Source organism: Theobroma umbraticum, unplaced genomic scaffold (assembly GCF_002168275.2).
Source record: "Theobroma umbraticum cultivar Fairchild unplaced genomic scaffold, ASM216827v3 scaffold_20.0, whole genome shotgun sequence".
Taxonomy (NCBI): Eukaryota; Viridiplantae; Streptophyta; class Magnoliopsida; order Malvales; family Malvaceae; genus Theobroma; species Theobroma umbraticum.
Genome location: NW_018397266.1, coordinates 5,131,877 through 5,158,853, shown reverse-complemented (window position 1 = coordinate 5,158,853; position 26,977 = coordinate 5,131,877). Strand labels below are relative to the sequence as shown.

General features: G+C 34.8%; 1 protein-coding gene across 1 annotated transcript; it reads left to right on the top strand.

Annotated features, from left to right (window-relative positions):
- The first annotated feature begins 8,904 nt into the window (after positions 1 to 8,904).
- Positions 8,905 to 26,598, top strand: LOC110422942 (ARM repeat superfamily protein). The gene is made up of 18 exons (XM_021437001.2): positions 8,905 to 9,090; positions 9,229 to 9,347; positions 10,668 to 10,786; positions 11,746 to 11,791; positions 12,057 to 12,129; positions 12,213 to 12,270; positions 12,835 to 12,930; positions 14,880 to 14,997; positions 15,086 to 15,352; positions 16,659 to 16,760; positions 16,947 to 17,304; positions 17,389 to 17,502; positions 18,778 to 19,418; positions 19,519 to 19,715; positions 20,300 to 20,522; positions 21,645 to 21,764; positions 22,046 to 22,813; positions 23,289 to 26,598. Exons 2-18 carry the CDS (start codon positions 9,252 to 9,254, stop codon positions 26,343 to 26,345), a joined length of 6,453 nt encoding a protein of 2,150 aa, XP_021292676.1. The 5' UTR covers positions 8,905 to 9,090; positions 9,229 to 9,251; the 3' UTR covers positions 26,346 to 26,598.
- The last annotated feature ends 379 nt before the right edge of the window (positions 26,599 to 26,977 follow it).

Genomic DNA, 26,977 nt, shown 5'->3' with positions numbered 1-26,977 from the left:
GACAAAGTGAGGCGTGTTTTGCAAATGGAGATGGAAGGTTATATGGCTTGACAGGTGGTGGAAGAAGAAATCCACTATCCAAAGCCAATTATGCTAAGACCATTATTCATAAAAGAGTTATTTTTACAAATAGTTTAAGAGGAGGCAACAAAAGAGTTTGCAGCAGTGGCAGCAAAGAAGAAAAATGAAAAGGATAAGACTTTATACTAACCTTGAGACAGGGCAGCAAATATTGAATGTAAGTATGAAGTGCATTAAAAATTAGACATTTTTTCTTTACATATTAATAATAAGCTTATATATTTTGATATTGCAAGTGGCAGCCTGACAAGCTAAGTGAGCGACTGATTTCAATAGGTTATCAGTTAAAAAGGTCAAGGAGTGACTAAAGGGATTATGTGGATGCGGCTACTAGTCAAGAAAGTCAAAATGCAACCAAAAGGAAAACCTCACATCTGATATAAAACAACAAATTTATGGAATTGTACAAAGTCGTGTGTATTATATGCATATTTGTTTTGTAAAGAATTAAGTTTGATGTTTTGTACTACCATTGATATTGTCCTGTCAATTTAATAGATGTTTGTGGTAACTTATATGCAAACAATGTGTAGGGATTTTGCTATGGTATGTCTAGGTTGAAAAGGTTGCTAGGGTTTATGTTGAAAACATACTTACAATCAATATTAAATTGTTTATTAAAGAATGTAGTTCAAAAGAATGTTGTTGCACCACATGTTCAAAATGTTGTTATGTGGCTTTTTCTAAAAATATTGTTACGCACAATGATGAAAATAAGTTGTTAAACTCGATGTACAAAAAGACGCTACTGCACAAATTGTTGAAAAAAAATTGAAAACTTATCATTTCTAGAAAATGGCATAACATGAGATGATAAGAATAAAAAAAATTTTCAATAAGCAATGATGGAAACAGTTGTTAGACGAACATGTCTTGAAAAAAATGTTGTGTTAGGGTGTTTTTTTTGAAAAAAAAAGTTGTTACATGCAATGTTGATCAAGTTGTTCACAATGTTTACAATATTGATGTCACACACTATGTTTAAAAAAAAGTTATTTAGGGCCACAGGTATTAAAATAATGTCTGGTGAAAAGTAATTGTTGAAAAGGTTATTAAGTTAAAACACGTCATGAGGCAAGTTATTTTTCATCACTTTTAGAAAATGTTTTTGTTACACATCGTGTCATAAAAATTTGTTAAATGCCAAGTTAAAAAATATTATTCTTACACGTGATGTTGGACAAAATGCTGGAATCACTATTAAAAAATTTTGAATTAAAATAAATGTTGGGAAACGGTGTAATCCTTTAATTTTCTTTTTCCAACATGTGTTTATGACTTTATATAAGACCTTATAATTGTTCCTTGAATAAGATGCTGAGGCTAAAACAAACAGAAGTCCAAAAGACTGAAGACACTCCCGACATAGAAAAGTCGCTCAGAAATAATTAATTCATAAAGCTCAAAATAATGAAAAACCAAGAAAGCAAAAGAGGTCAGTAAAACTTGAATATGATCTCATGATTGGGATATTGGTTAGACTTCTTCCAAAATCTACTGTGCAATTTCGATATCTGTCAAAATCCTATAACGCTTTACTTAAAAGCCTTTATTTCATCTAGACACATCTGAATAAATCCAACGATATGCAATAACTTTGTCCAAGTTCTAAGTTTTCTCTTCAATTAATGAGCTTGGAAGCATATAAGAAAACAATGCTGAATCTTGATTTTCTCATGACATATTTTAAGAGAGAACATTATTCGATACATCGTCTCACACTTTTAAGTTCTTGTAATGGCTTATTGTGCATAGTTATTCCAAAGGAAACTCTAATTTTATGGAATCCAAGTATAAGAGAGTATAAGAAACTACCTTGGCCTTTGCCCCTCACCATGGCAGACTTTGGTTTATAATTGGTTGACACTGTTGAATTTGGATATAAACAATCAAGTAATGATTACAAACTCATAAAATTTGTTAATGTTAGTAATAGGGTTGATTTATCTTTATTAGAAGTCCTTATTGAGATTTATTCACTGAAATCTAATACTTGGAGAAAAATGGAAAGCTTTTCTCTTGTTATAACCTTTGCAGACAATGATTTTTTAAGGACTCGTCATGATGGGGTCATTTATTAGATCGTGACATGCAAATCGAGTCGTGGGGTTAGGGAATTTGAAAATTCACATCATGAAATTCTTGGATTTGATCTAACATCTGAAGAGTTTATAGTGATTAGTGTGCTTCGTAATGCAAAATGAGGACGTGAACTAAATGCTACATTGGTGGTGATTGAAGGATGTCTAAGTTTGGCTTAAAACAACTAGGGGAATAGTATCAAGATTTGGAAATTAAAGAAAGATGAAATGAAACAGAGTTGGATAAAGTTCATGATAATTAAGCCTCTTGTCCCATTGTGTCGATGCTACTATTTAAAGCCTATATGCATTTTAGAAAACGAAGAAGTCCTCCTTACTCATGAAAGATGTGTGCCTTATTGGAGAATATATACAATGTTAGACGGAATAGAATTGTATGATATGGTGAAAGGCATATTCAGACGACTAAAAGTTCCTCACATAAGGCAATGGTATGGAGCAATATCATATATGGAGGGTTTGGTTTCACCAAATTCTTATGCATTATGATAATTGAAATATTTTCAAAATTGACTTTGATATATTTTGGGTTTTGTTCATTCAATATGACTTTATACACTCTAATTGTTTATGGATAAGTGGGTGTATGTAATGGATATTTGTGTACTTATCAAATGTTTTCTTTGATGTGCATGCTTTAGATTGTGCTGATTTAGGGTTTAGACCAAACATGTGAGTTTTAATATTTTAGGACCATTTTTGTAAACAGATTTAGGGTTTAAGGTTTAAGGTCACTGTTCTTGTAACTAAACAGATGTTCTAATAATGTATATGTAGACATTGCAAAGCTTTAATATTAAAGTCACATGAAAAGACACATTTCAAACGTAGAAAATAAAGTAAACAAACATTGAGGAATTTGGTCTTTCACTTTATTTAAATAGGTATTTCCTAACTATGACAGAAAATAAAATGGCTTCAACATCCCGAAAGCAAGAATGATAATAAAGGAGGTTATCAAATGAATTGAGTTTCGGTTCCCAATAGTCGCCTACATTTGATCACAAAATGTCATCACAATGGTAGCTGTGTTTTGCATTTTGGATAGATTCTTTGGCCACCTCCAACAACACATGAACCCACATTATGCTTAACATCTTTTCTGTTGGACTTCTTATGCTGCAACATGTGTGATGGAGAGATGACACAATTTGAAGGCCTTTATTTTTAAGCTCACAACTTAAACAAATCAAGATAATTCCATACACATATTTGGCATGGATGTGACCATTATACACTATTTCCTTCAAGTAACTTAGCCCTAACCTTGTTTACTCTTGCTAAAATAATTTAGCATCTCTTAATGCTTCAGCATTCTTGACATTTTTGCATTTTCTTAGAAACATTTTCTCACTTTGACACTATAGGACAAGGCTCTTATTCTTCATGGAGACAGTCTATAAGTTACAATCATCCTTGAAAAGCCTTGCAAGTTAGTTTAGCATAGGCAAAATCACTAACTGAATTGGCCACCACATGTGTGAGAATCTCATCCAACACCCCTTTGGAAGAGACTCAATATTGCGACAAATTTTTTTCATTAAATTCAAACAAAAAAAAAGTGAAATAGTTAATAAAGAGAAAGTAATGCAACAACGATATTTTCTTTTCACTGAACTTACTTCTTATCTGAACTTAATTCAACATTTACACTTCTCAATCTTACGCTTTGAAAAGATGAGGATGTTTTGGCTTTCGATATTAAATGTTCAATTTCTTTAATTTGAAAAAGATATTTATTCAATTATATGCTGTTAACATTCCCTTCTACAAACAAATAATTCAAACATCATTGATTGCAATTATAATTTTAGGCTTTCAAACATGAAAAAGAAATAACTCCATAATTCAAAAAGCCATACTACATAGATCAGAATAAAGCAAAATAGGATTAAGAAACTATCGATGAAATTTAAACATGCATTAAGCATATCAGAATTCATTATGTGCTTACTCTTTCATTTATTGGACGAACATAACATTTTGGCAATTGATTATTGGCATCAAACTTTATGTGGATCCTTTTCTTAATGTGAACAATAAAAGGAAAGAACCAAATAACATTTACTTCACAATTGAACAAAGACCAATGTAAAATAGCTTGTAAAACAGTGGCAATTTACGTATGGTGAGTAACAATCCATCTATTTGTTCGCATGGCGTGTAGCAATATAACTTATCATCTACATAGCGTGTAATGACTAATCTCAAGTCGTAACACCACATGATATATCAATGGCGTATAAGTCATTCAAATTATATTTGGATAACGAGTAGCAACATTAAAGTTTAAAGGCATGGCACGTAACAATTGTTTATAAAACTTTTGACGCTTGCTTGGTTGTCAACATTGGGAAACAAAACCTAATTTTGTCTCCCACATTGTAGTTCATTTGATTATCCCATTAAGTAAAAAAATTTTCATTATAATTACAAGCATGTGAAAAATAATGTCAAATAATTAATACATAGCCAACTAATAAGTTGCATGTAGTTAAAATGCACGGCCTGTCATTTATTTGTAATTACAAATTCACTCCATGTTTCATACAGAAATGCTTTACATATAAGAAACACACGACAGAGGGATCAAACATGTAGTTAGGTAGGGGCACTACCTTTGTCTACATGACACCTTACACTCTTAGTCATTTTCATTCGTATAGGACAAGTGTTGTGTCTGCTACTATTATATGTAAAAGTTAAAAAAAATTTTGGCATCTGACATGTCGAGGAGGTGAAAACTTAATTGAAGATGGTGCCTGCAATCAACGTTGGGCAAATTTATCAATTATGATTGTATCTTTTGTGGTGTGAGTATCTTCATCATTGATTGCAATCCCTAATTGATGGAATTCTTCTGCTTCTTGGTCATCCCTTTAACCTTGTCAAGGAGGAGGCAAAATGATGATTTCACATATACCTTCCTCAAAATCAACCTTCATATTGATTTCGATAATTCAAACAAGTATGCTTGTAACTACTCTTCACATTGATGCAAAAAAAAAAAAAAAAACTGCTCAAACATCAAAACCCAAACCCATAGAAACCATTTACATAAAACATTAGAGTTTTTACACTCATGCTTGGCTAACAATTTTCAACCTAACTAGGCAAAGCTTGTAACTATGTTCCTCATTGACATAAAAAAAAATATTCTACTCAAACATCAAAACCCACATGGCATTCAAATAGCAAAACCCATTGAAAAACATAACAAAAAAATTCAACAATTTATTAGTGAAAATATTCAAACAATAAAACCCACTCAACTATTTTGTTAATTTACCTCTTTACACAATTATGAACTTCTTGTTGTGATTGAATAGTTCGCTTTGAATTTTTTTGAACACTTCACAACCTTTGGGAATGAGATTACTTTGTTCGAATGCTCTGTTTTCTCTCACTAGAAGACAACGTGTAATATCCCAAGTGTTTCAGCAATTCAAAAAGTAAAGGGAGAAGAAACATCTTATCGTGTTAAATACAAAAAGGTAGTTTTTTTTAAAAAATTTTATCAAGTCAAATCAATTTAAATTATTACATTGCGTGTAATAACCTTTTTATTATAATGTGTAATAATTAAAATTTTCAACTTGCTTTATAATAACTAAATCTTCAACATGGAATGTAACAACTATATTTTCATCATCGCATGTAATAACTAAATTTATAACATGACGTGTAACAACCACATTTTATCCACATGGCTAATAATAACTTAATTTTCAATATGATGTGTATCAACTGAATCTCAACATGACATGTAACAACTACATTTTTCAACATGACTTATAACAATTAAATTTTTAACATGCCGAATAACAACTACATTTTCAATATCGTTTGTAACAATTAAAGGTTTTTACTTGTCACATAACAACTATATTTAAAAACTATGATGTGTAACAACCAAATATTACAACATTGCGTGTAACACTATATTTTTCAACATGACATTAACAACATCACAAAACCCTTAAATCAAATTTCTCAACATAACATGTAATAGTAACATTTTTTAACATATTGTCTAACAAATATTTAGAAAATGGCGTGTAACAACATCATTTCTTCGACATGCCATGAAACAACTTTTTCTACTAACACTTTTAACAACACATTATACACGCTTGGCTTCTCACATATTTTACATTTTTTGAGGAGAAGTTCACAGACATCCAAAAATTATACAAATCCTAATATATCAATACTTCGTATAAATCATTAGTAACACTTCATTCAAATCATTAATAAGTTGACATCTAATGAAAATGGCTAACACTTTATATATACAAATATTCCACTCGATTGATAGGTTTAATTATTAAGTGATGTACTTCATTCCATATTTGGCTCTACCAAGAGGGAGTCCAAGGCCTGCAGGGTGTGGAAGCATTGACTTTTTACTCGTGTCACTCATGGAAACAACATTGGAGCATATCTCTATTGAACTCAATTAGATTGGTGATTTACATTTGTCTTGCATGCCTCAGACACGAGTTAACACATTCAACAATTTTCAAAAGCCTTGAGTTGGAATCGCTTTACCGTTGATAGTGCATGTGCCAACCTCTGATCAAAAAGGAGCTTGATTAAAAAGGAGATAAAGCAGAAGGGGTGAAATTAGGCAATAATTAGATGTTGGATTTAGATCAAAATGGCACCATTTGGATAACATGCTAAGTCATCTGCCATATCATTAGCTCTCGTGATTTTCTATATCTTGTTATCCACGCTATATCTGCTTATCAACTTAGCCCTTAATTGTTATAATTGAAACGTTTGACCCTTAATTAAAAACGTGTTCAAACGATTAGCTTGAATTGAGCATTTAGTCTAGAAAAATGATTTTCTTTTGTTAAAGAATTTTGTTACCAACAACAAGTAATAGCGATACACATATATTAATAAAGTAACTTGGATTTTTTGTTTTTTAAAAATCTATTTTCACGAAATAAACGAGAATGTTATATCGTAATCTTTAAAAAAAAAGAAGAAGAGAAAAAAAACTACTAATAAGGAGAACATCTAAAAATAGTAGCAAATTAGGAGTGCGCATCTAGCAAATCATTGCATGGCAAAATAAATTGCTTATTTTGTGCTTGAATTACATGCTGCTTAAAACAATTTTTAATTTTGAAGTTCCTTATATTACTACATTTACTAATATTTAAAATCATTGACACTTTCTTAGTCAATTTTGATAATAAAAAAATATTTTAAAAAAATTTAAATTATTTTAAAAAATAAAATAAAATATTATTTTTTATTACATTCAATCAAATTTTTATACTTTTTATTTTTAGGTAAATAAGTTTTTATAATTAACAGTTAATTAACTGTTATTAATCATAACGTTATTTATCATTTTATAATCATGTGGTATATAACGTGAAGCTAACATAGAAAGTAAATTATCATGTGATTATATTATCATGTCATATTAGTATATTATATTATCACTCATTATAACTTATTAGCATATCGTCATAGTATCATGTGACATAAAATAATAAGTGATATTTTGACAAATAATAATTAGTTAATTATTAGCAGTTAGAACTTAAATGACTTACAATAAAAATATAAGAATTTGATTGAAAATAATGAAAAAATAAAAATTTATTTAAATTTTTTTGAATAAGATATTTTTAATTCTTATGTTTAAAAAATTTAACAAAAGCTAAAAGGGATTGAATATTTAAAATTATGTCATATTCTGTACCAAATATATATGGTGTTGACATAGGGAGAGAACTAAATTCAACATTTTCTTTCTCCTTGAATGCCACTTTTATTTATTATTCACTATAATCAATATTTAAAACTTTATAAAATTAAAAATTAAAATAAAAAAAGAGAAAAGAAAATACGCCAATGAAACTCCAAGGCAATCAATAGCCATAAAGAAAAAAATTCGATAAAATATTCTTACCTTCTAAGTTTTGATCGAAATTACACGAAAGTTCATTAGTTTTCAAAATAGATATTCAGTTTCAAAAATATTTTCTGCTAAACACGTAGGTTCAACCGACAATTAACTGTTAGTATTTTTGTCAATTTACTGAAGTGATAAGTGTAAAAAAATAATTTTATTTTTAATTAATTTTTATAATTACTATTATATTTTTATTAATTAAAAAAAAGCTCTCCATATGAAAGCACCGGAGCTCCCTTGGGGAGTCCGGATAGAGCTCATTAAGGGAGAATTTGTGCTCTCAAAAAGAGCCCGATTAAGGCTCTAATGCTCCCTTGAAGAGCTTGATTTAAGGTTCCTTAAAGGAGCACTAGGAGCCCTGATAGTGCTCCCCTTCCTTGGTAAGTTGGGAAGCATCGATTGGTGCTTCATTTTTTTTTTTTAAAATATAATAATAATTTTTAAATTAATAAAAAAAAATCATAATATTTTCATAATCTTAATTAATATGTTTGTATTTTTTAAGTGAAATGCTTATTTTAAAAATTAATAAATTTTTTTATAATTTTGATCAAAATTTAAAAAATAAAAAAATTTTATAAAAAAATATTTCAAGACAAATGTGTAGGTGATAAATCATAAATTATTAGTTCCTAGTTTTAAGAAAAATAAATTAAGTTGGAATCAATCAAATCACTTTTTGTGATTATTTATTTATTTCCACAAAAGAGCAGTCCTATTTATGCTTGTCGGGAATTTTCTCTTTTTTCTTGTTTTTATATTATACTGCTAATAATTTTTTAATTTTCCATTTTCCTCAATAGCAATTTTATTACACCCCAATTTTTTAATTAGCGAGATAAAAAATAATAAACTCTTCATCGATCAGCAAAAGATAAAAGAAAAACAGCAAGACTCGGATCTTCCTCAGCAATCTCTCTCCCGAAACTACAATGTCTTATTGTTCATTATAACCCTAATTTTCGGGTACTTCTTTCCCAGTTTGAATTCTCAATTCTTTACATGATTTTGCAAGTGGAATCCATAATTTCAAGTTTTTTTAAATAGTAATTGTTTTTGGAGCCCTAATTTTTTGTTTTTTTACTAATGCCAATGACTTTGTAGGTTGGAAAGGAAAGCGAGGAAAAATGAAGGCAGGAGGTGCTGCCAAGTTGATTGTAGATGCGTTGCTGCAGCGGTTTCTTCCTCTCGCTCGACGCCGCATCGAAACGGCTCAGGCTCAGGTTTTTCTTCTCTTATTTGTCTCTTTGTTTAGTCGTGATGTTTAATTTTTTTTTTGAATTTGATAGTAATCATGAGTATTGAAACAGTGTGTTTAAGCTTTTTTTTAAAAAAATTACTGAATCAGTGGTGTTTATCACAAAAGACCTTTTCTTCCAAAAATATAAGTGATAAAAGATTCTGGATATTAGTGTAATGTGGTATTCAGTGTCGGGGAGTATAAGGCCTGTGGTGGATTTGAATATGAAAAGAGGTTTAAGAGAAATGTAATTTGCCGATAAATGGAGAATTTTAAACATGTGGAGATTTTGTTTTGTAAGAGTGGTCCGTGAATTAAGGAGTTTTTCATTTGATGGCATACATTAGTGCTTAATAACATGAGATTTTAGCAGGCTGCTCTTTCTTAATGAGTAAACTCTTGGAGTAGTTATCAATTTTTAACTTGAGCATCATAATGTCATGCTTAAGGCTGAAGATGGATTAGAAGTAGTTTGACTTCAGGGTTAGCATCTGATGTGGATTGGCTTTGTTTATGTGAGGTTTGACTAAACCTGGTGGATGGTGGAAGGTAGTGGATTTGCTGATACGCCTGCTATTAGGTTCTCATATGGGGGTTACAAAAGGTCAGAGAGAAAGAGAGAGAGAGACCTTGGCAAGTGATCCATAAGCTTCCAATTTGGTAGAAGCTTTTTCTTTGCCTAAACTCTGCTAACTTATGGTAAACCTGGTTATATAGAAAAATAGTTTTTGAGTTTGTTTCTCATTGGTTTTAAATGTTCTCTATATAGGGACCTTTAAGGAGCTTTTGGAGATTGAGCATCTCCTAGCTAGAAACACAGACGATTTCTGGTCATTTTGATTTGTTTTCAAAAAGCTAGAGGCCCACATATTCTTCTTCTTCCCATTTTCATCTCTAATAGAATTTGATTGATCATTTCTCCATTCATCTCTAATATTGGCTTTTTGCCTTACCATTGAAGAGAGCGATATTCTATTAGGACTTAGATTCTTGGCTTGATAAAGAGAAGAAGTTTTACAATAAGATTCTTGGAGATCAGGACAATAAATGTTATCCTTTTTCTCATTTAAACAGAGGAGTAATTAGCTTAAACATCAAAAGGGAACTGAGAGTTGGACCGTGGGATGGGAAGGTTGCCTTTTTTGTTGGGTGATTTGTGGCAATTTCAGCAGTAAAATATTACCAAAGTATGCCGTTGACGAGACTTTCATATTCTCTCTTCACTAATGAATGGTGATTTTGCCCTATTGGATTGATGTCTATCTCAATATTTTATGTTCTTCTTTCCTGTTGTTATCTACAGGATGGACAGTATCTTCGACCATCTGACCCTGCTTATGAGCAAGTACTAGATTCGTTGGCTATGGTTGCACGACACACGCCAGTTCCTCTTCTAGAAGCTCTTTTAAGATGGCGAGAAAGGTTAATCATTTGCTTATTTACTTTACCATTTTTTTTCGCTTCCTACAAACTTTTATTCTGAATGCCTTTTAGCTCCCAATGGTGTCTTGTTTTGAAAATATCTGTGTCCTGTATTATTATAAGCCACGATATCTTTTGATGATAATGGAGAGAGAAGTGTAGAGGTTAAGAGGGTATCCTGGTAGCCCTAAAAATTGGATAAAATGAAGTTTCTGTTGATCACACTTCAGTAATTGAATAGTAATATAATTTCTTGTGTAAAATAAAGCTTATCTCAACCATCACTTATAGTTGAAATAAAAACTTTTTGAAAAATCATCTGGTGGAGACTGGACTGCTACTGCAACGGTGCAACTAACATACAGTACCAGTTTTCTATTTCCTCAAACTGTTTCTCTCGTGTCAAATTTTCAAGCAATTAAATGGGTGAAAACATCTGTCTCCCTATATAATTCTTAGCTACAATATTGTTTGATGATATTGGAGAGAGAACAGTAGAGGTTGAGAGGTTTCTTGGTAGCCCTAAAAATGGGATAAAATGAAGTTTTTGTTGATTGCACTTCAATATATTAATATAATTCCTTGTGTAAAGTAAAACTTCTCTCAACCGTCACTTTTAGTTTAAATTAAAAAACTTACTGAAAAATCCTGTATTGGAGACCGGACTGGCTACTGTAAAGATGCAACTAACATACAATACCAGTTCTCTCTCACATTTTTTCTCTCACGTCCAATTTACAAACAATGAAATGGGTATGTTAGCAGGGGTATATCCCGATGGTTTGGTTTTTTTTGAGAAGCTGTAGTCAGCAATCATTAATAAACCATCTCATGTTTTCTTTATACAGCTGCAGGAGAAGGTAATGCCACTCTATCATGGCATGTGGTCATCAAGTTTAATTGTTTTATCACTTTAGGTTTTCATTATCTTACTTTTGCTTTTGGGATATTGGTTGTAGTGAATCCCCAAAGGGCGCAAATGATGCATCTACATTCCAGAGAAAGGTTTGTATGCGTTAATAGCTACAGATTTTATTACATTGAAACTCAATGTATGTTTATTACATTTAATGGCTTGCGAAGATTGCCTTTTTACAACTGAAAAAAGGAAAACAGAAAGGTAGTAGTTGAAAGGAAGCTGAAAATGAGTGTACACAGAAACCCACTACACAAGGATATTTACCTTTTAGTTTTCTGAGTTTAATGAAGGGCTCTCACTAATCTGCTTATACTCACAATGAGTTAAATGTTCTCTTTCCGTGGGAATCAGCTTGCTGTGGAGTGCATTTTTTGCTCAGCATGTATTCGCTTTGTTGAGTGCTGTCCACAGGAGGGACTTACTGGTTTGTTCATTTCCCTATTATTTGCTTTTGTAATTCTACTTGGTTTTCTCATAATTCAATGAAGTGGTATGTTTGCTTTGCAGAGAAGCTTTGGTCTGGTCTTGAAAATTTTGTTTTCGATTGGCTAATAAATGCTGACAGGTAAGGCTGCTAAGGATGAGTCTTGGACCAGCTTAAACCAAAGTTGTGGATTTCGTTCTATGCTTCACTAGTGCCTTAAAGTTTTACATACAAATTCTAGGCATTTGTTGTGTTAATTTTCAATATTATATTTATGGTCATTGAAGTATTCAAATATGGGTTTGCATAAAAGAAGTTGGTTTAAGATATAAACGTTGTCAACTAGTCACATCTATATGTTCCATCAAATAGATGTTATATTGGCATTTGTCACAAATATTAGTCTGCAAAGATTCTGTGTATGCCTTGCATCCTTAGTGTTGGTCACCTGCCTTACCCTATAAAGGAAGACAAAAGCACCAAAATAATTCTTGTTGCTTGGCTGCATTTTCTTCTGAGCCGAAAAAGGAAAAAAAAATCCCATTGCTTGGCCCAATAATAACTGATAGACTGTGTTTTCAGTATCCTTAGTAGAACATTTGATATGATAGAAAATAACAGCCAGGGGATAGGTTTTTAGCTTGAATAATTTACTTATGCATGATCTTGCTGGATTACTGAGATAACAATAAATTCTTATTGCAGGGTTGTTAGCCAGGTTGAGTATCCCTCACTAGTTGATTTGCGTGGTCTCCTTCTTGACTTAGTTGCTCAACTCCTAGGTGCCTTATCTCGGATCAGGTAGCTGTATTGTTATCTGCTGACATTTAAATTTGATAGAACTATCTGTGATTTGGTACTTGTCATACCATTAATAAAATGGTTTCTGAATTTTTAGTCATGATGAAATCTTTTGACAGAAATTTGTAAGATGACATTTTTCCCCTATCCATTGGTAAAAAGCATAAGATGTAGATTTTGTATATCAAAAAATGGTATAATAATGTCTACTAGGGGGCATCCCGGCAGACAGCTTGGGCTTTATACCATTTTTTTTTGTGTGAAAGATCTTGGGGTTTATTTTGGAGGTCTCAAATTTGTACATTTGGGATTGGGTTTTAGGTTTATGGGATAGGAGTAAACTACCTTCTATTGTGTAGCCCTGGGTCCAATAGGCTCTTACATGTACCAAAAAAAAAAAGGTCATATTAATGAGGATGAAGGGAAGAGTTTATATGTGACCGATTTTGGTTAGCTGTTTGTTTTATCCTGAATCTTCTATGCACAAGAAGAACCTTATGGTTTTAATATACTTGGGGAATTATATGTGGTGAATAAACTGAGTTGGACATCTTTTTCTACTTTCTTAATCATTCTTTTCTAAATATCAAGCTTTTTAGTTGATGCCTTCGTGTAATCGGGGAATTACATGTGGGTGAATAACTGAGTTGGATATTGTTTCCTACTTTCTCAACCATTCTTTTCTAAGCTGCTGCTCGATGAGCTGAAAAAATTCAACCCTGAAAAATTAAGTAGTGAATTTTTTATCTGAAAAATAAGTACTGAATTTGTACTATAAAATTGTTTGATATTTTATTGAAAATTAAAACTACATAGATGTTTCTATAATTTTCTCAAAAAATTTATGTTAGTAAATTTCAAAAAGGAAAAATAAATAGTTAAAAAGGAAAGAAAATAAGGTTAATGTAAATATGTAACAATTTTTTTCCTTCAATAAGGCTTGATATAATATATTAAGTGGCTTTTGACTCCCTAAGATTTTCAACAATTTTTCATTGATTTTTAATGTTTTATCAAACACGCCCTAAATATCAAACTTTCTAGTTGATGCCTATTTGATCAATTATATTAGAGTACATGTGATCCTTTTTTATATTCTAGTTGCTGTCTTTTCATCTTCTTCAGTTCATGGTTCTGCATTTTAGAAAGTTCTCATCACTGAATCTAGATATCAGTTATTCTAGCTGGGAAAACAATATATGTATATTATATTATATATTAAAAATATTGTAATGGTCCATTTGTACAAATAAATCCCAATTGTAGATTTATCAACATTTGTAGGCATATGAAGTACTGTTAGATTTTTGAAGAATGTCAATGGTATATTTTATGCAGTCTTCCTTTGAAGAGGGTGTTATATTATGGTGTAATTTCTTTTCCTTGGGCTCTATTTATATTATTGTTCTCATTTGTTACCAGAGCACAATACTAAAGGCATTTATTTGAGAAGTTAGCTTGGTTTACTAAAAGCTATAAAGCAATTCATTGCGAATAAAGTACAATACTAAATGGCATTCATTTAATTTCCACGGTTCTTAGGAGTTTTTCCTCCAGTTATGTTACTTTTTTCTTTTATAATCATTCTACAATTACTCTACGGAATTTGTGCCTCGGATCTTTTCCTCTTCTTTTAATTGCTTTTTTGCATACTTTTTGTGTACTTTGTTGTGCCCCGCCTGCACCTTTCCCTTATGATGAATCTAGTACTTGTAGAAAACCATTATAAGTGTTTTCACTGCTACTAGTCCGCCCCCTTCCCAACAAAAGGGAATTTTTATTAGTAGCTTCTGGCTTCCAGATGCATTGATTTGTTGACTTGTTAAAGATCTATGTTATGGGTGAAAATGTGGTTTCAAAATAGTCATCAATACTTTGTGGCATGTCTGCAATGAAGCGTCATCTATATATATATATATATGTAATTGTGCCTTGCTTTTCTTTCACAGATTTAGTTCTGTAACTGAGCGCTTTTTCATGGAACTGAATACTCGTCGGATAGACACTAGTGTTACCAGAAGTGAAACACTTAGTATTATAAATGGGATGCGCTACCTGAAGCTAGGGGTATGCATATCATATTTTTTCTACTTTTTTTTTTCCTTAAAGAAAAAGGCATCATGAGGACCAGTGTATGACAATAAATAGTTGCCAGGTTAAGACTGAGGGAGGACTGAATGCGTCAGCGTCTTTTGTGGCAAAAGCAAACCCTCTTAACCGTGCTCCGCATAAACGGAAAAGTGAGCTTCATCATGCACTATGCAACATGCTTTCAAACATCCTAGCACCACTTGCTGATGGGGGGAAAAACCAGTGGCCTCCTACAGGTGTAGAGCCCGCACTCACTCTATGGTATGAGGCTGTTGGGCGAATCAGAGTGAATCTCATGCATTGGATGGACAAGCAGAGCAAACATATAGCTGTAAGAGCATCTTTGTTTATCTACTGGTTTTTCTTGGAATTGCCAATTGTTTGGTTGTCTTGTAACATGAAAGCATAGAGGTCAGTCTATAATTCTATCTACCACATGGCAGAGAAAAAGAACACTCCCTAGTTCCATACAAAAAAAAAGAAATTATATAGTTTGTCCCAAAAATTCTAAATGAATAAATTGACTAAACTCTAACTAAACACCTGAAAGGGCTTACAATAGAAAAAATGATCTTTCCCTTGATTATAAAATCACAAAATGCCTGATTTGGTAAAAGAAACATTACATTGTCAAACTTCTTTTTGATGTCGCGTTGCTGTTGGTAGGTTGTTGGATTTTCTCCATTATTAGTGCTCAAGATTCATGCTGAAAAAATTTCAGAAGGAAATTAGTAAATGAATTTTCAAAGGAAGAGAAATCTTAAGAATAAACTCTTTGCAGAATTCCTAATATAGAGAGCAGTCACAAAACATTTTATTTCCTTCTAAGGATCCTATCACTCCTTTCCCCATAGAGTTCATAAAAAAAAGTGAAGGTGTAGAATTTAGTTACATTTAAATTTCAATGGTTGTTAAATTGAAAGAGCAAAGTTCACTAAGACTCTCCAGCAAACGCATTCCCTCTTGTGTGAAACAAGTCAATTAGATTCTCTTGTTTTAGTTCTGTTACTTTTTCAAATGGAAAATACTTCAGGCCTCTAATTTTCCTTATTAAGCTTGGTCTTGTGCTTCTCGTTGATATTTTCCATCAAAGAATTGATTGGATGTTAAATGACAGGAACTATTGGTCCATCTATTAATGTAGTTGAAGAGGCTTGATTGTTAAACTGGAAGTTTGAGGGATACAATTGAATTCAGGAGTCCTGTTCATTTTAGCAAAATTCTTTAAGTAGTGCATTTTTTCTTTGTGGGATTATGACACCATTTTTGTTCTTTAACGTGCTTGAGGTGCCTATTTAACCACTTTGCACTGTTTACTCTTTTTTGTTTTTCCATCAACCTAATCAAGAGAGATAATCAGTTGTGCATACATATGAATCCATTTTTAGTTTAGAATGTGAAATTTTTATTTGAAAAGTATTCTTCCCAATTTTTAAGAATATTGTAAGTTTTTCTTATTGATAAAGTTTGAACACAGCTAGAGGGTTATATTGCATCCTGCTTCCAGGATGATAATATCCTTTCTTTAATTTTTTTTTTAATTTTAAAATTGTCTATCAAACACTGAGTTCATTTTTCTCTCATATATTTCTGCATGTGTTTATGCTTTCTCTCACATGAACAATTCTCTGTGTTAGGTTGGTTATCCTTTGGTGACTCTTCTTCTCTGTCTTGGTGATCCTCAAATATTCCACAACAACTTAAGCTCTCACATGGACCAACTCTACAAGCTTCTACGAGTAAGTTTGCTTTTATTTATATGGTCTGGGGGATGGGCTGATCACTCATACAGTCATTTGGTTGATTTTCCCAACTCCTCTTGTGCTTTTCCTGCTTGTTTTTCTGGGGACTCTGATCTCCAACCATATTTACAAGTTTTTATTTCCAGAGTCCATGTAATATGGCACCTGCTGCTATTTATGCAGGACAAGAATCATCGTTTCATGGCTTTGGACTGTCTTCATAGAGTTTTGAGATTCTACTTGAGTGTTCATGCTGCTAATCAACCCCCAAATCGTATATGGGATTACCTTGATAGTGTAACTTCTCAACTCTTAACAGTTTTGAGGAAAGGAATGCTCACTCAGGATGTACAACATGATAAACTTGTTGAATTCTGTGTGACCATAGCAGAACATAACCTTGATTTTGCCATGAACCATATGATCTTAGAATTGCTGAAGCAAGATAGTCCAAGTGAGGCAAAAGTTATTGGTTTACGTGCTTTGCTTGCCATTGTTATGTCACCTTCAAGTCAGTACGTTGGCTTGGAAATATTTAAAGGTAATTGATAACTGGTTGTATAATGCAAATTATTGTCATATGATCTCATACCAGTCATTATCCTCATTTGTGTTGTATGAGCAGGACATGATATAGGCCACTATATCCCAAAAGTAAAGGCAGCAATTGAGTCAATATTAAGGTCTTGCCATAAAACCTATAGCCAGGCACTTCTGACTTCTTCAAGGACCACAATAGGTAATTCCTTCTCTAAGATCTCGTTGACTGTAGAATCAGTATTAAACTAACTTAAATTTGGCTTCTGATGACATGAAGTCAAAAGGGGCAAAGAAACCTTAAATTTGTGTATTTAGCATTTGGTTTATTAGTTTGTGGATCAGTCTGGCACTTGTATTCCATTTTTTGATTGCTAAGTCACCTTAAGACAAAAATATTTAAATGCATAACAATGGCTAGATAACAGCTTCCTGCTAAACTATTGTCATTTTCTAAATTTATTTGTTGAACTCTTGGGTTGAAGACATGCAAATTTTGAACTGTGGCAGTTGTCTGTGAATCAAGTCTTGGCCCAATATGAGGCAGCAATTGATCATGTGTGTAATTGAATTAAACTAGTGGAGTTTTGTTTTTAATGAAAAAGTAGACAGGAGATATGCCTTAGTGTGATTGCAAGACTGATTTTTGCTGAAACCAATTTCCTCAACCAAGCTGACCTAAGACTGCTTGAATCTGTCTATCAAAGATGATCATTACTCATATTCTAGGTTTTTGTTTCGTGGCTTATTTCTCCTTCAGTTTCTCTCTCTCTCTCACACACACACGTGCGCGCACACACACACGTGCGCGCACACACACACACATAAGTAATTGATGCATTACATATCCCAGAGCAAGCTTGATTATACCTAGCTATGCAAGAGATTTTATGTTTAGACACTATTATGGCAGAGTCAGAAAAAGAAAATTAAATGGTTATTTTCAGATCGAAAATGGAAGATACTAGAGATGACCAATTTTATTCATGCTTAAGACTGAAAGAATGAAGAGTAAATGGTACAGTCAAGTGAATTCTGTTTTCGGTAGTCTAGAACCTTTATCAGCGACCTAGCAATGGTTGAACAATTTCTTCATCTTTGTCAATCAAATTAGAATGGGAACCAATTGTCAAATGATACTGAAATCTGGAGATGGGATAAATATATTTTGGCATATATGTTACTAGAATTATATGCTGATGTTTCTGACTAAGATTTTACCTGCTACAAAGATTGTCTGTACCGTAGAGAAAGTACAGATAAAAAGTATGAATTCCATCTTCTGTCAACTAAATATCTCTATTTGACTATTTGACTCTTTTCGTTTTGACCCTGAGCATCTATCAAACATTTTCTTTCTCAAATTACTTGCTTCAAGATCTGTTGGTGCTATGAATGCTAGGTTTCCACTTTTAACTTCTATTTTCCCCTTATCTGGATGCAATGGCATGTGCCATGTGAATTCTATGCTTTCCAGATGCTGTAACCAAGGAAAAGTCTCAAGGATATTTGTTCCGGTCAGTGCTGAAGTGCATACCTTACCTGATTGAAGAAGTTGGCCGAGTTGATAAGATAACTGAAATAATACCTCAACATGGTATAAGCATTGATCCTGGTGTTCGTGAAGAAGCAGTTCAGGTACTGAACCGGATTGTAAGGTACCTTCCTCATCGTCGCTTTGCAGTTATGAGAGGGATGGCCAACTTCATCCTCCGACTACCTGATGAATTCCCTCTTCTGATTCAAACATCACTGGGGCGACTGTTAGAACTTATGCGGTTTTGGAGAGCTTGTCTGATTGATGATAAACTGGAGCAAGATGCTCAATATGCTCAAGATGCAAAGCGTATGTTGCAGCAAAGCAATGGATTCAAGAAGTCTTCTTTCCATCAAACAGGGGAAGCTATTGAGTTTCGTGCATCAGAGATAGATGCAGTTGGTCTTATCTTTCTTAGCTCTGTGGATAGCCAGATCCGTCACACGGCATTGGAGTTATTGCGCTGTGTACGTGCCTTAAGGAATGACATACGAGACCTTACACTTCGTGAGCAGCCAGATCATAGTATAAGATATGAAGCTGAACCTATATTTATAATTGACGTGCTGGAAGAACATGGGGTGGGCTATATTTAGTTTGTGATTCCCTTTATATGACTTTATTTTCTTTAATTTCTCCATGAAGTGCAATGTATTCTGAACTTTAAGTTAAATATTGCAGGATGACATAGTTCAGAGTTGTTACTGGGACTCTGGTCGTCTGTTTGATTACAGACGAGAATCTGATGTAATTCCTCCTGAGGTGACTCTTCAGTCTATAATATTTGAGAGTCCCGATAAGAACAGATGGGCAAGGTGTCTTAGTGAGCTTGTCAAGTATGCAGCTGAACTTTGCCCTAGCTCAGTTCAAGATGCAAAGTACGTACAATAAGATAATTATGTAATTGTTACATGTTTTTGCCCAGGAATGTGTGTTGCAATAATGTCATTATGTTTTGCCTAGAATTGATGGGATGTTCTTTTGACAGGTAATATTATCAATTAATGAAACCTAATGGCGATTAGACTTAAGCCCTGGGCATATTTTTAGTATTTGAGGGGTGGAAGAATGTGAAAAACAATATCTATGGTTCATACATTTTGTGGTTCTGTGGGTCTCATTGTTTCAGCTTTATGTAAATAACATGCAGACTTTGATGTTTGTTCATTGATGGTAGCTTTGTGTCTGTTAAATGAGCTAATTGGTTGATGTTTAATTTAGCATTACTGCGATTTCTTTTTGAAAATGTAAAAATTACCAAAGAATAATTGGTTAGCATAAAGTATAGTGAACATCGATTGTCATTGGAAACTGCTTTTATTTTTGTCTATCTTTGGCTCTAAAATGGGGGCAAAAAAAAGAAAGGGGAAATTTTTTGATATTTGCTTGCATTTTCAAGGTTAATTAGTTTAAGACTGCAATGAATCCATGGATCGTCTTCTAACCCATTCTCACTTGGCAGGGTGGAGGTTTTGCACCGTCTTGCTCATATCACGCCTGCTGAGTTAGGTGGAAAAGCTCATCAGTCTCAAGATGTAGATAACAAACTGGATCAGTGGCTCATGTATGCAATGTTTGTATGTTCATGTCCACCGGATAGTAGGGAAACTGGAAGCATAGCTGCAACAAGAGAGCTTTACCATCTTATTTTCCCCTCTCTGAAATCTGGATCAGAAGCACACATAGTAAGTACATGCTAAAGAGTTGATTCTACTTTATTAGAGTTGAATGCATAAATCTCGTGTACACTAATGAGACACTGTTTCTGCTAGAACATGAGAATTGGGTAAAAGTGCCATCTGTATGTTTTTGCTTGTAATACAGTGTCCAATAGCATTCTCATTCAATATTTCATAGTGTTTCATTGGGATTGTGATTTGTCAATGTTAACGGCTACAATTGACAATCAGTTCCTTGGTAGGTTTTTCATGTTTGAAAGAACTATAGATGATACAAAGAAGAGAAAGGGGAAGGTGAACAGATGTTGTATGAATTAGGTTAGGTAATTTTGAGTTCTATTGTATTCTTTTATTTCAATTTGGGAAGCTGTGTTATTAGATCCATCCAAATTTGGAAGTTTTGAACTTTATCCCAATGGAGAACTTTTTATATACATACAAAACTTTGAATGAACTCTAGGTCTTTTAATGCCATCTCATGGTTGCTGCATTGGGTACCTTGCACTAATGTGTCTGCTAAATACACTTAGCTACCTGCTTGCAAGCGTTAACTTGTTTCTGAAACAATGAGCCTAAATTTTGCATTGTCTTTTACTTGGTTCTTGTGGAAGATGACAACTTGCTTAGGTTTGCTACAGAGACAGGGCTACTTTTTAACTCTTGACAGGAGGCAATAGGAGAATATGAGGATGCACCTAGTATTTATGGCTTACAAGAAATTTGTTTATTTAGTACCTCCCTATATCCATACTACAATACATACTTGGATGATACTTACTTGTATGAAGGCATGATAGATGCATAGAGTCTAATTGAGTACACGGCTTGACAGTTCAATTACCGATGATGAATAAATTTTGGTGGCTAATTGCTTTCTCTTTCAAGTTGGTGTATCTTGACATATAGAGGGGGGCCGGGGGTGGGGGAAGGGGGGTGGGTTGTTTGAGGTGGGGAGGATAAGGTTTGTAAGAGGTGAACTGTGAAATCCATCATAATATTGGAAGTATTAAGGATAGAACTAGACTCGGATAAGTATTAATGCATGTTTTCTTTTCAATTTTTGTTGCTCTATATGATTCTAAGTTTGTTTTGATTGCTGAAATTGGTTTGCTTTCCTTTATAATTTAGCATGCTGCCACCATGGCTCTCGGGCACTCACACCTGGAATCTTGTGAGATCATGTTTAGTGAACTCACATCTTTTGTTGATGAGGTTTCTTCTGAATCAGAGGGAAAACCAAAGTGGAAGGTATACCTATTCTGTACCCATTTTCAGATACATCTTTAATATAAAATTTGGTTCATTTCATGAAGCTCAGTTGTTATTTTGACCTCTTTCTGAAGATTTTACCAAGAGTATTCTTTTCCCTCTCTGGTTTTTTTTTTTTGGTGATGCTATTCTAAGCAAAAGTTCCATCAGCTTGGGCTGAAATCTATTTTCCATCTCAATGATATAAATAAACAATTAATTCTCGTTTAATGAATAGTTGAATTGATTCCAAATGCTTGTATTCATCCCTTTGGATGCAGAGTCAAAAACAGACACGCCGTGAGGACCTTCGAGTCCATATTGCCAATATTTATCGCACCGTTGCTGAGAATATCTGGCCAGGATTCTTGGGCCGAAAGCCTGTGTTCCGTCGCCATTATCTAAGGTTTATTGAGGACACAACTAAACAGATTGGACAAGCATCTGCTGAGATCTTTCAAGAAACACAACCACTCCGCTATGCACTTGCTTCAGTTTTAAGATCTCTAGCCCCTGAATTTGTGGATTCAAGATCAGAGAGGTTTGATCTTAAAATTAGGAAGAGATTATTTGATATGCTTCTACCCTGGTGTGACGACACAGGAAGTACATGGGGACAGGATGGTGTTAGTGACTATCGGCGTGAAGTTGAACGCTACAAGACTTCTCACAGGTCAAAAGATTCTGTGGACAAAATTTCGTTTGACAAAGAATTGAGTGAACAAATTGAGGCAATCCAGTGGGCCTCTATGACTGCTATGGCTTCACTTTTGTATGGGCCTTGTTTTGATGACAATGCAAGAAAAATGAGTGGCAGGGTTATATTTTGGATTAATAGTTTATTCAATGAGCCTGCACCTAAGGCCCCATATGGTTACTCGCCAGTTGACCCAAGAACCCCATCTTATTCCAAATACACAGGAGAAGGACGTGGAGCTGCTGGTCGTGATAGGCATAAAGGTGGCCATCATCGTGTTGCGTTAGCAAAATTGGCTTTGAAAAATCTTCTTCTTTCAAATTTGGATCTGTTTCCTGCTTGCATTGATCAGGTATGTCACTATATAGGTACCTTTTACTGACAAACGACGGATGCATTTAAAACTATGAAGTGAATGAGTGATTGTTGGATCAGTTGTATTCCAATTATAAAAATCATTTGAAGCTTCTACATAGTGGTAGCCAGATGATGACCATGTCAAGTTTACAGATCCTTTTTTTGCTCTTTAAGTTCACTGATCTTCTAAGCAATAGGAAGTTGATAAGGTTTCTATCCTTCTCTAATTATCTTAAATAAAACTTATAAAGTCATTTTCGTATTTCTGTAACTTTCCTTCTTGCAGTGGTTTTTCTTTGTATGCCAATTTCTATGATTTACTAAAAACTTTGGGCTTCTTCCTGCCTTATACATTTCTCTTAGGTAGGTTTTGGGAATGCTGCACTGTTCTTTTTATTTCCATTTAGGCCTATATGTTTGTATTTAATAATTTCTCTATGTGAGGAACTAATTAACTTAATGATTTTCAGTGCTATTATTCAGACCCCGCTATAGCTGATGGTTACTTCAGTGTACTGGCTGAGGTCTATATGCGACAAGAGATACCAAAATGTGAAATTCAAAGACTCTTGAGCCTGATCCTCTACAAGGTAGTGGACCCATCTAGGCAAATCCGTGATGATGCCCTTCAGATGCTTGAGACACTCTCTGTACGTGAATGGGCCGAAGATGGCTCTGAAGGCTCTGGTAGCTATCGAGCTGCTGTTGTTGGTAATCTCCCTGATTCCTACCAACAGTTTCAATACAAGCTCTCATGCAAACTAGCCAAAGATCACCCTGAGTTGAGCCAGCTCCTCTGTGAAGAGATCATGCAGAGACAACTGGATGCTGTTGATATAATTGCTCAGCATCAGGTGTTGACCTGTATGGCCCCTTGGATTGAAAACCTGAATTTTTGGAAACTCAAGGACTCAGGTTGGAGTGAAAGATTATTAAAAAGTCTTTATTATGTGACATGGAGGCATGGAGATCAGTTTCCTGATGAAATTGAGAAACTTTGGAGCACAATTGCCAGCAAGCCTCGGAACATTAGTCCAGTTTTAGATTTCTTGATTACAAAAGGAATTGAGGATTGTGATTCAAATGCATCTGCTGAAATAAGTGGGGCGTTTGCCACATATTTTTCAGTTGCCAAGCGAGTAAGTCTGTATCTAGCACGTATATGTCCACAACGTACAATTGATCACCTAGTTTATCAGCTGTCCCAGCGGATGCTGGAAGACAGCATTGAATTAATCGGGCCAGGTGCAAACAGGGTTGATGCCAATGGAAATTTTATTTTAGAATTCTCTCAGGGGCCTGCAGCAGCCCAGATTGCATCTGTTGCTGACAGCCAGCCGCATATGTCACCATTACTTGTCCGTGGTTCACTTGATGGTCCATTGAGAAATACTAGTGGAAGCCTGAGTTGGCGTACAGCTGGTGTTACAGGGCGAAGTGCCTCAGGCCCATTAAGTCCTATGCCTCCAGAATTAAACATTGTTCCAGTAACTGCAGGCAGGTCAGGTCAGCTCCTTCCAGCATTGGTAAACATGTCAGGGCCTTTAATGGGGGTTCGAAGTTCCACAGGAAGTTTACGGAGCCGCCATGTTTCCCGGGACAGTGGAGACTACCTGATAGACACTCCAAACTCTGGTGAAGATATCTTGCATTCTGGGGTTGGTATGCACGGTGTCAATGCTAAAGAACTTCAGTCAGCTTTGCAAGGGCATCAGCAACACTCGCTTACTCATGCAGATATAGCATTGATTCTACTTGCAGAAATTGCTTATGAGAATGATGAAGACTTCCGCGAGCACTTGCCTCTGCTCTTTCATGTCACATTTGTTTCAATGGATAGCTCTGAGGATATTGTACTGGAGCACTGCCAGCATTTGCTTGTTAATCTACTATACTCACTTGCAGGTCGACATCTGGAGCTGTATGAGGTTGAAAGTAGTGATGGAGAGAACAAACAGCAGGTTGTCAGTCTGATCAAGTATGTTCAGTCAAAGCGAGGGAGCATGATGTGGGAGAATGAGGACCCCACAGTTACAAGGACTGAGCTTCCTAGTGCTGCACTTCTGTCTGCCCTTGTTCAGAGTATGGTCGATGCAATCTTTTTCCAGGGAGATCTTCGTGAGACTTGGGGTGTTGAGGCACTCAAATGGGCTATGGAGTGCACGTCAAGACACCTTGCCTGTCGTTCTCACCAGATCTATCGTGCATTGCGGCCTAGTGTTACAAGTGACACATGTGTGTTACTCCTTCGTTGCTTACATAGATGCTTGGGAAATCCAATACCTCCTGTTCTGGGCTTCATCATGGAAATTTTACTTACATTGCAAGTAATGGTTGAGAACATGGAGCCAGAAAAGGTGATACTTTACCCACAACTTTTTTGGGGTTGCGTGGCCATGATGCACACAGATTTCATTCATGTCTACTGCCAGGTTCTTGAGCTTTTCTCGCGAGTTATTGACCGTTTATCATTCCGGGACAGAACAATTGAAAATGTCCTCCTTTCAAGCATGCCTAGAGATGAGCTCGATAATGTTGATATTGGGGACTTTCAGCGGATGGAATCTAGGGGCTATGACTTGCCAGCAACCAGTGGCAATCTGCCAGCATTCGAAGGAGTGCAGCCTCTTGTACTTAAAGGACTCATGTCCACTGTTAGTCATGGTGTAGCGATTGAGGTCCTCTCTCGTATCACAGTGCACTCATGTGACTCTATATTTGGTGATCGTGAGACTAGACTACTGATGCACATTACAGGATTGCTTCCCTGGCTTTGCTTACAGCTTTGCAAAGACCCATTGGTGGGCCCAGCTTCACCTCTCCAACAACAGTACCACAAAGCCTGCTCTGTTGCTGCCAACATTTCTATTTGGTGTCGAGCAGAATCACTGGATGAATTAGCTACTGTTTTTATGGCTTACTCCAGAGGTGAGATCAAAAGCATTGATAACCTCCTTGCCTGTGTCTCACCGTTGTTATGCAACGAATGGTTCCCTAAGCACTCAGCTCTGGCTTTTGGACACTTACTTCGGCTACTGGAGAGAGGTCCAGTTGAGTATCAACGTGTAATACTGCTCATGCTTAAGGCATTGCTCCAGCACACTCCCATGGATTCAGCTCAGAGCCCACACATGTATGCAATTGTGTCCCAGCTAGTGGAGAGCACTTTGTGCTGGGAGGCACTAAGTGTACTAGAAGCTCTTTTGCAGAGCTGTAGTTCATTGCCTGGTTCACACCCACATGAGTCAGGGACATTTGAAAATGGGACAGATGAAAAGATGTTAGCTCCTCAGACCTCATTTAAGGCTCGAAGTGGGCCACTACAGTATGCTATGGGATCAGGCTTTGGGGTAGGTTCTACATCAGTTCCACAAGCTGTTTCCATGGAGTCAGGTATGACACCTAGAGAGGTAGCTTTGCAAAACACCCGATTGATCCTTGGGCGGGTGCTTGACAGCTGCGCCCTGGGGAGAAGAAGGGAGTATCGAAGGCTGGTGCCTTTTGTGACCACAATTGGAAACCCATGACATGTAATTTTTAATTTTACTCCTTTTTCTTTTGCCATTAATGTTAAAGTAGCTTACATTATACTTCAGAATTTAGATAAGCACTGGGAAAACTTGGGACTTGGCTCTGTAAATAGGCATCATAACTCTGTAATTGTAGTTAGGGGTGTAATATTTTTAGGCAGCGTAAGCATTCCAGGTCCCTTGTATCACTTACTTTTGGTAATTTTATAATTCTCAAATTGCTCTGAATCAAAGATTTGTCATTCCTTCCCTTTTGTTACTACCAAAATTCCAGCTCTTTTTGTTGATTTATGCTAATGTGGGCCAAAGTACCAGTGATGATAATTGCAATATTGCAGGCATTGATATAATTCTAGTGTGAGGTACTATGACATTACCAAAGATTTCTTGCAATGAGAGTTGGAAAATCCTATTAATTGGGATGTGCAGTACAGGCTCTGAAGTGAACGAAGCTTATCAATTGTAAGGCTTATCAGTGAGATTTTTCCATGGTTCAAAAGAACATTGCTGATGACAATGAGAATGTGATTTTCGTATATCTTGCAATGACATTTGTCAATTTACAGTTCAACTGATGATGAAAATAAGGGGCATTATTTGCATCCATGGTTAAGCTACATTAGCAGTTT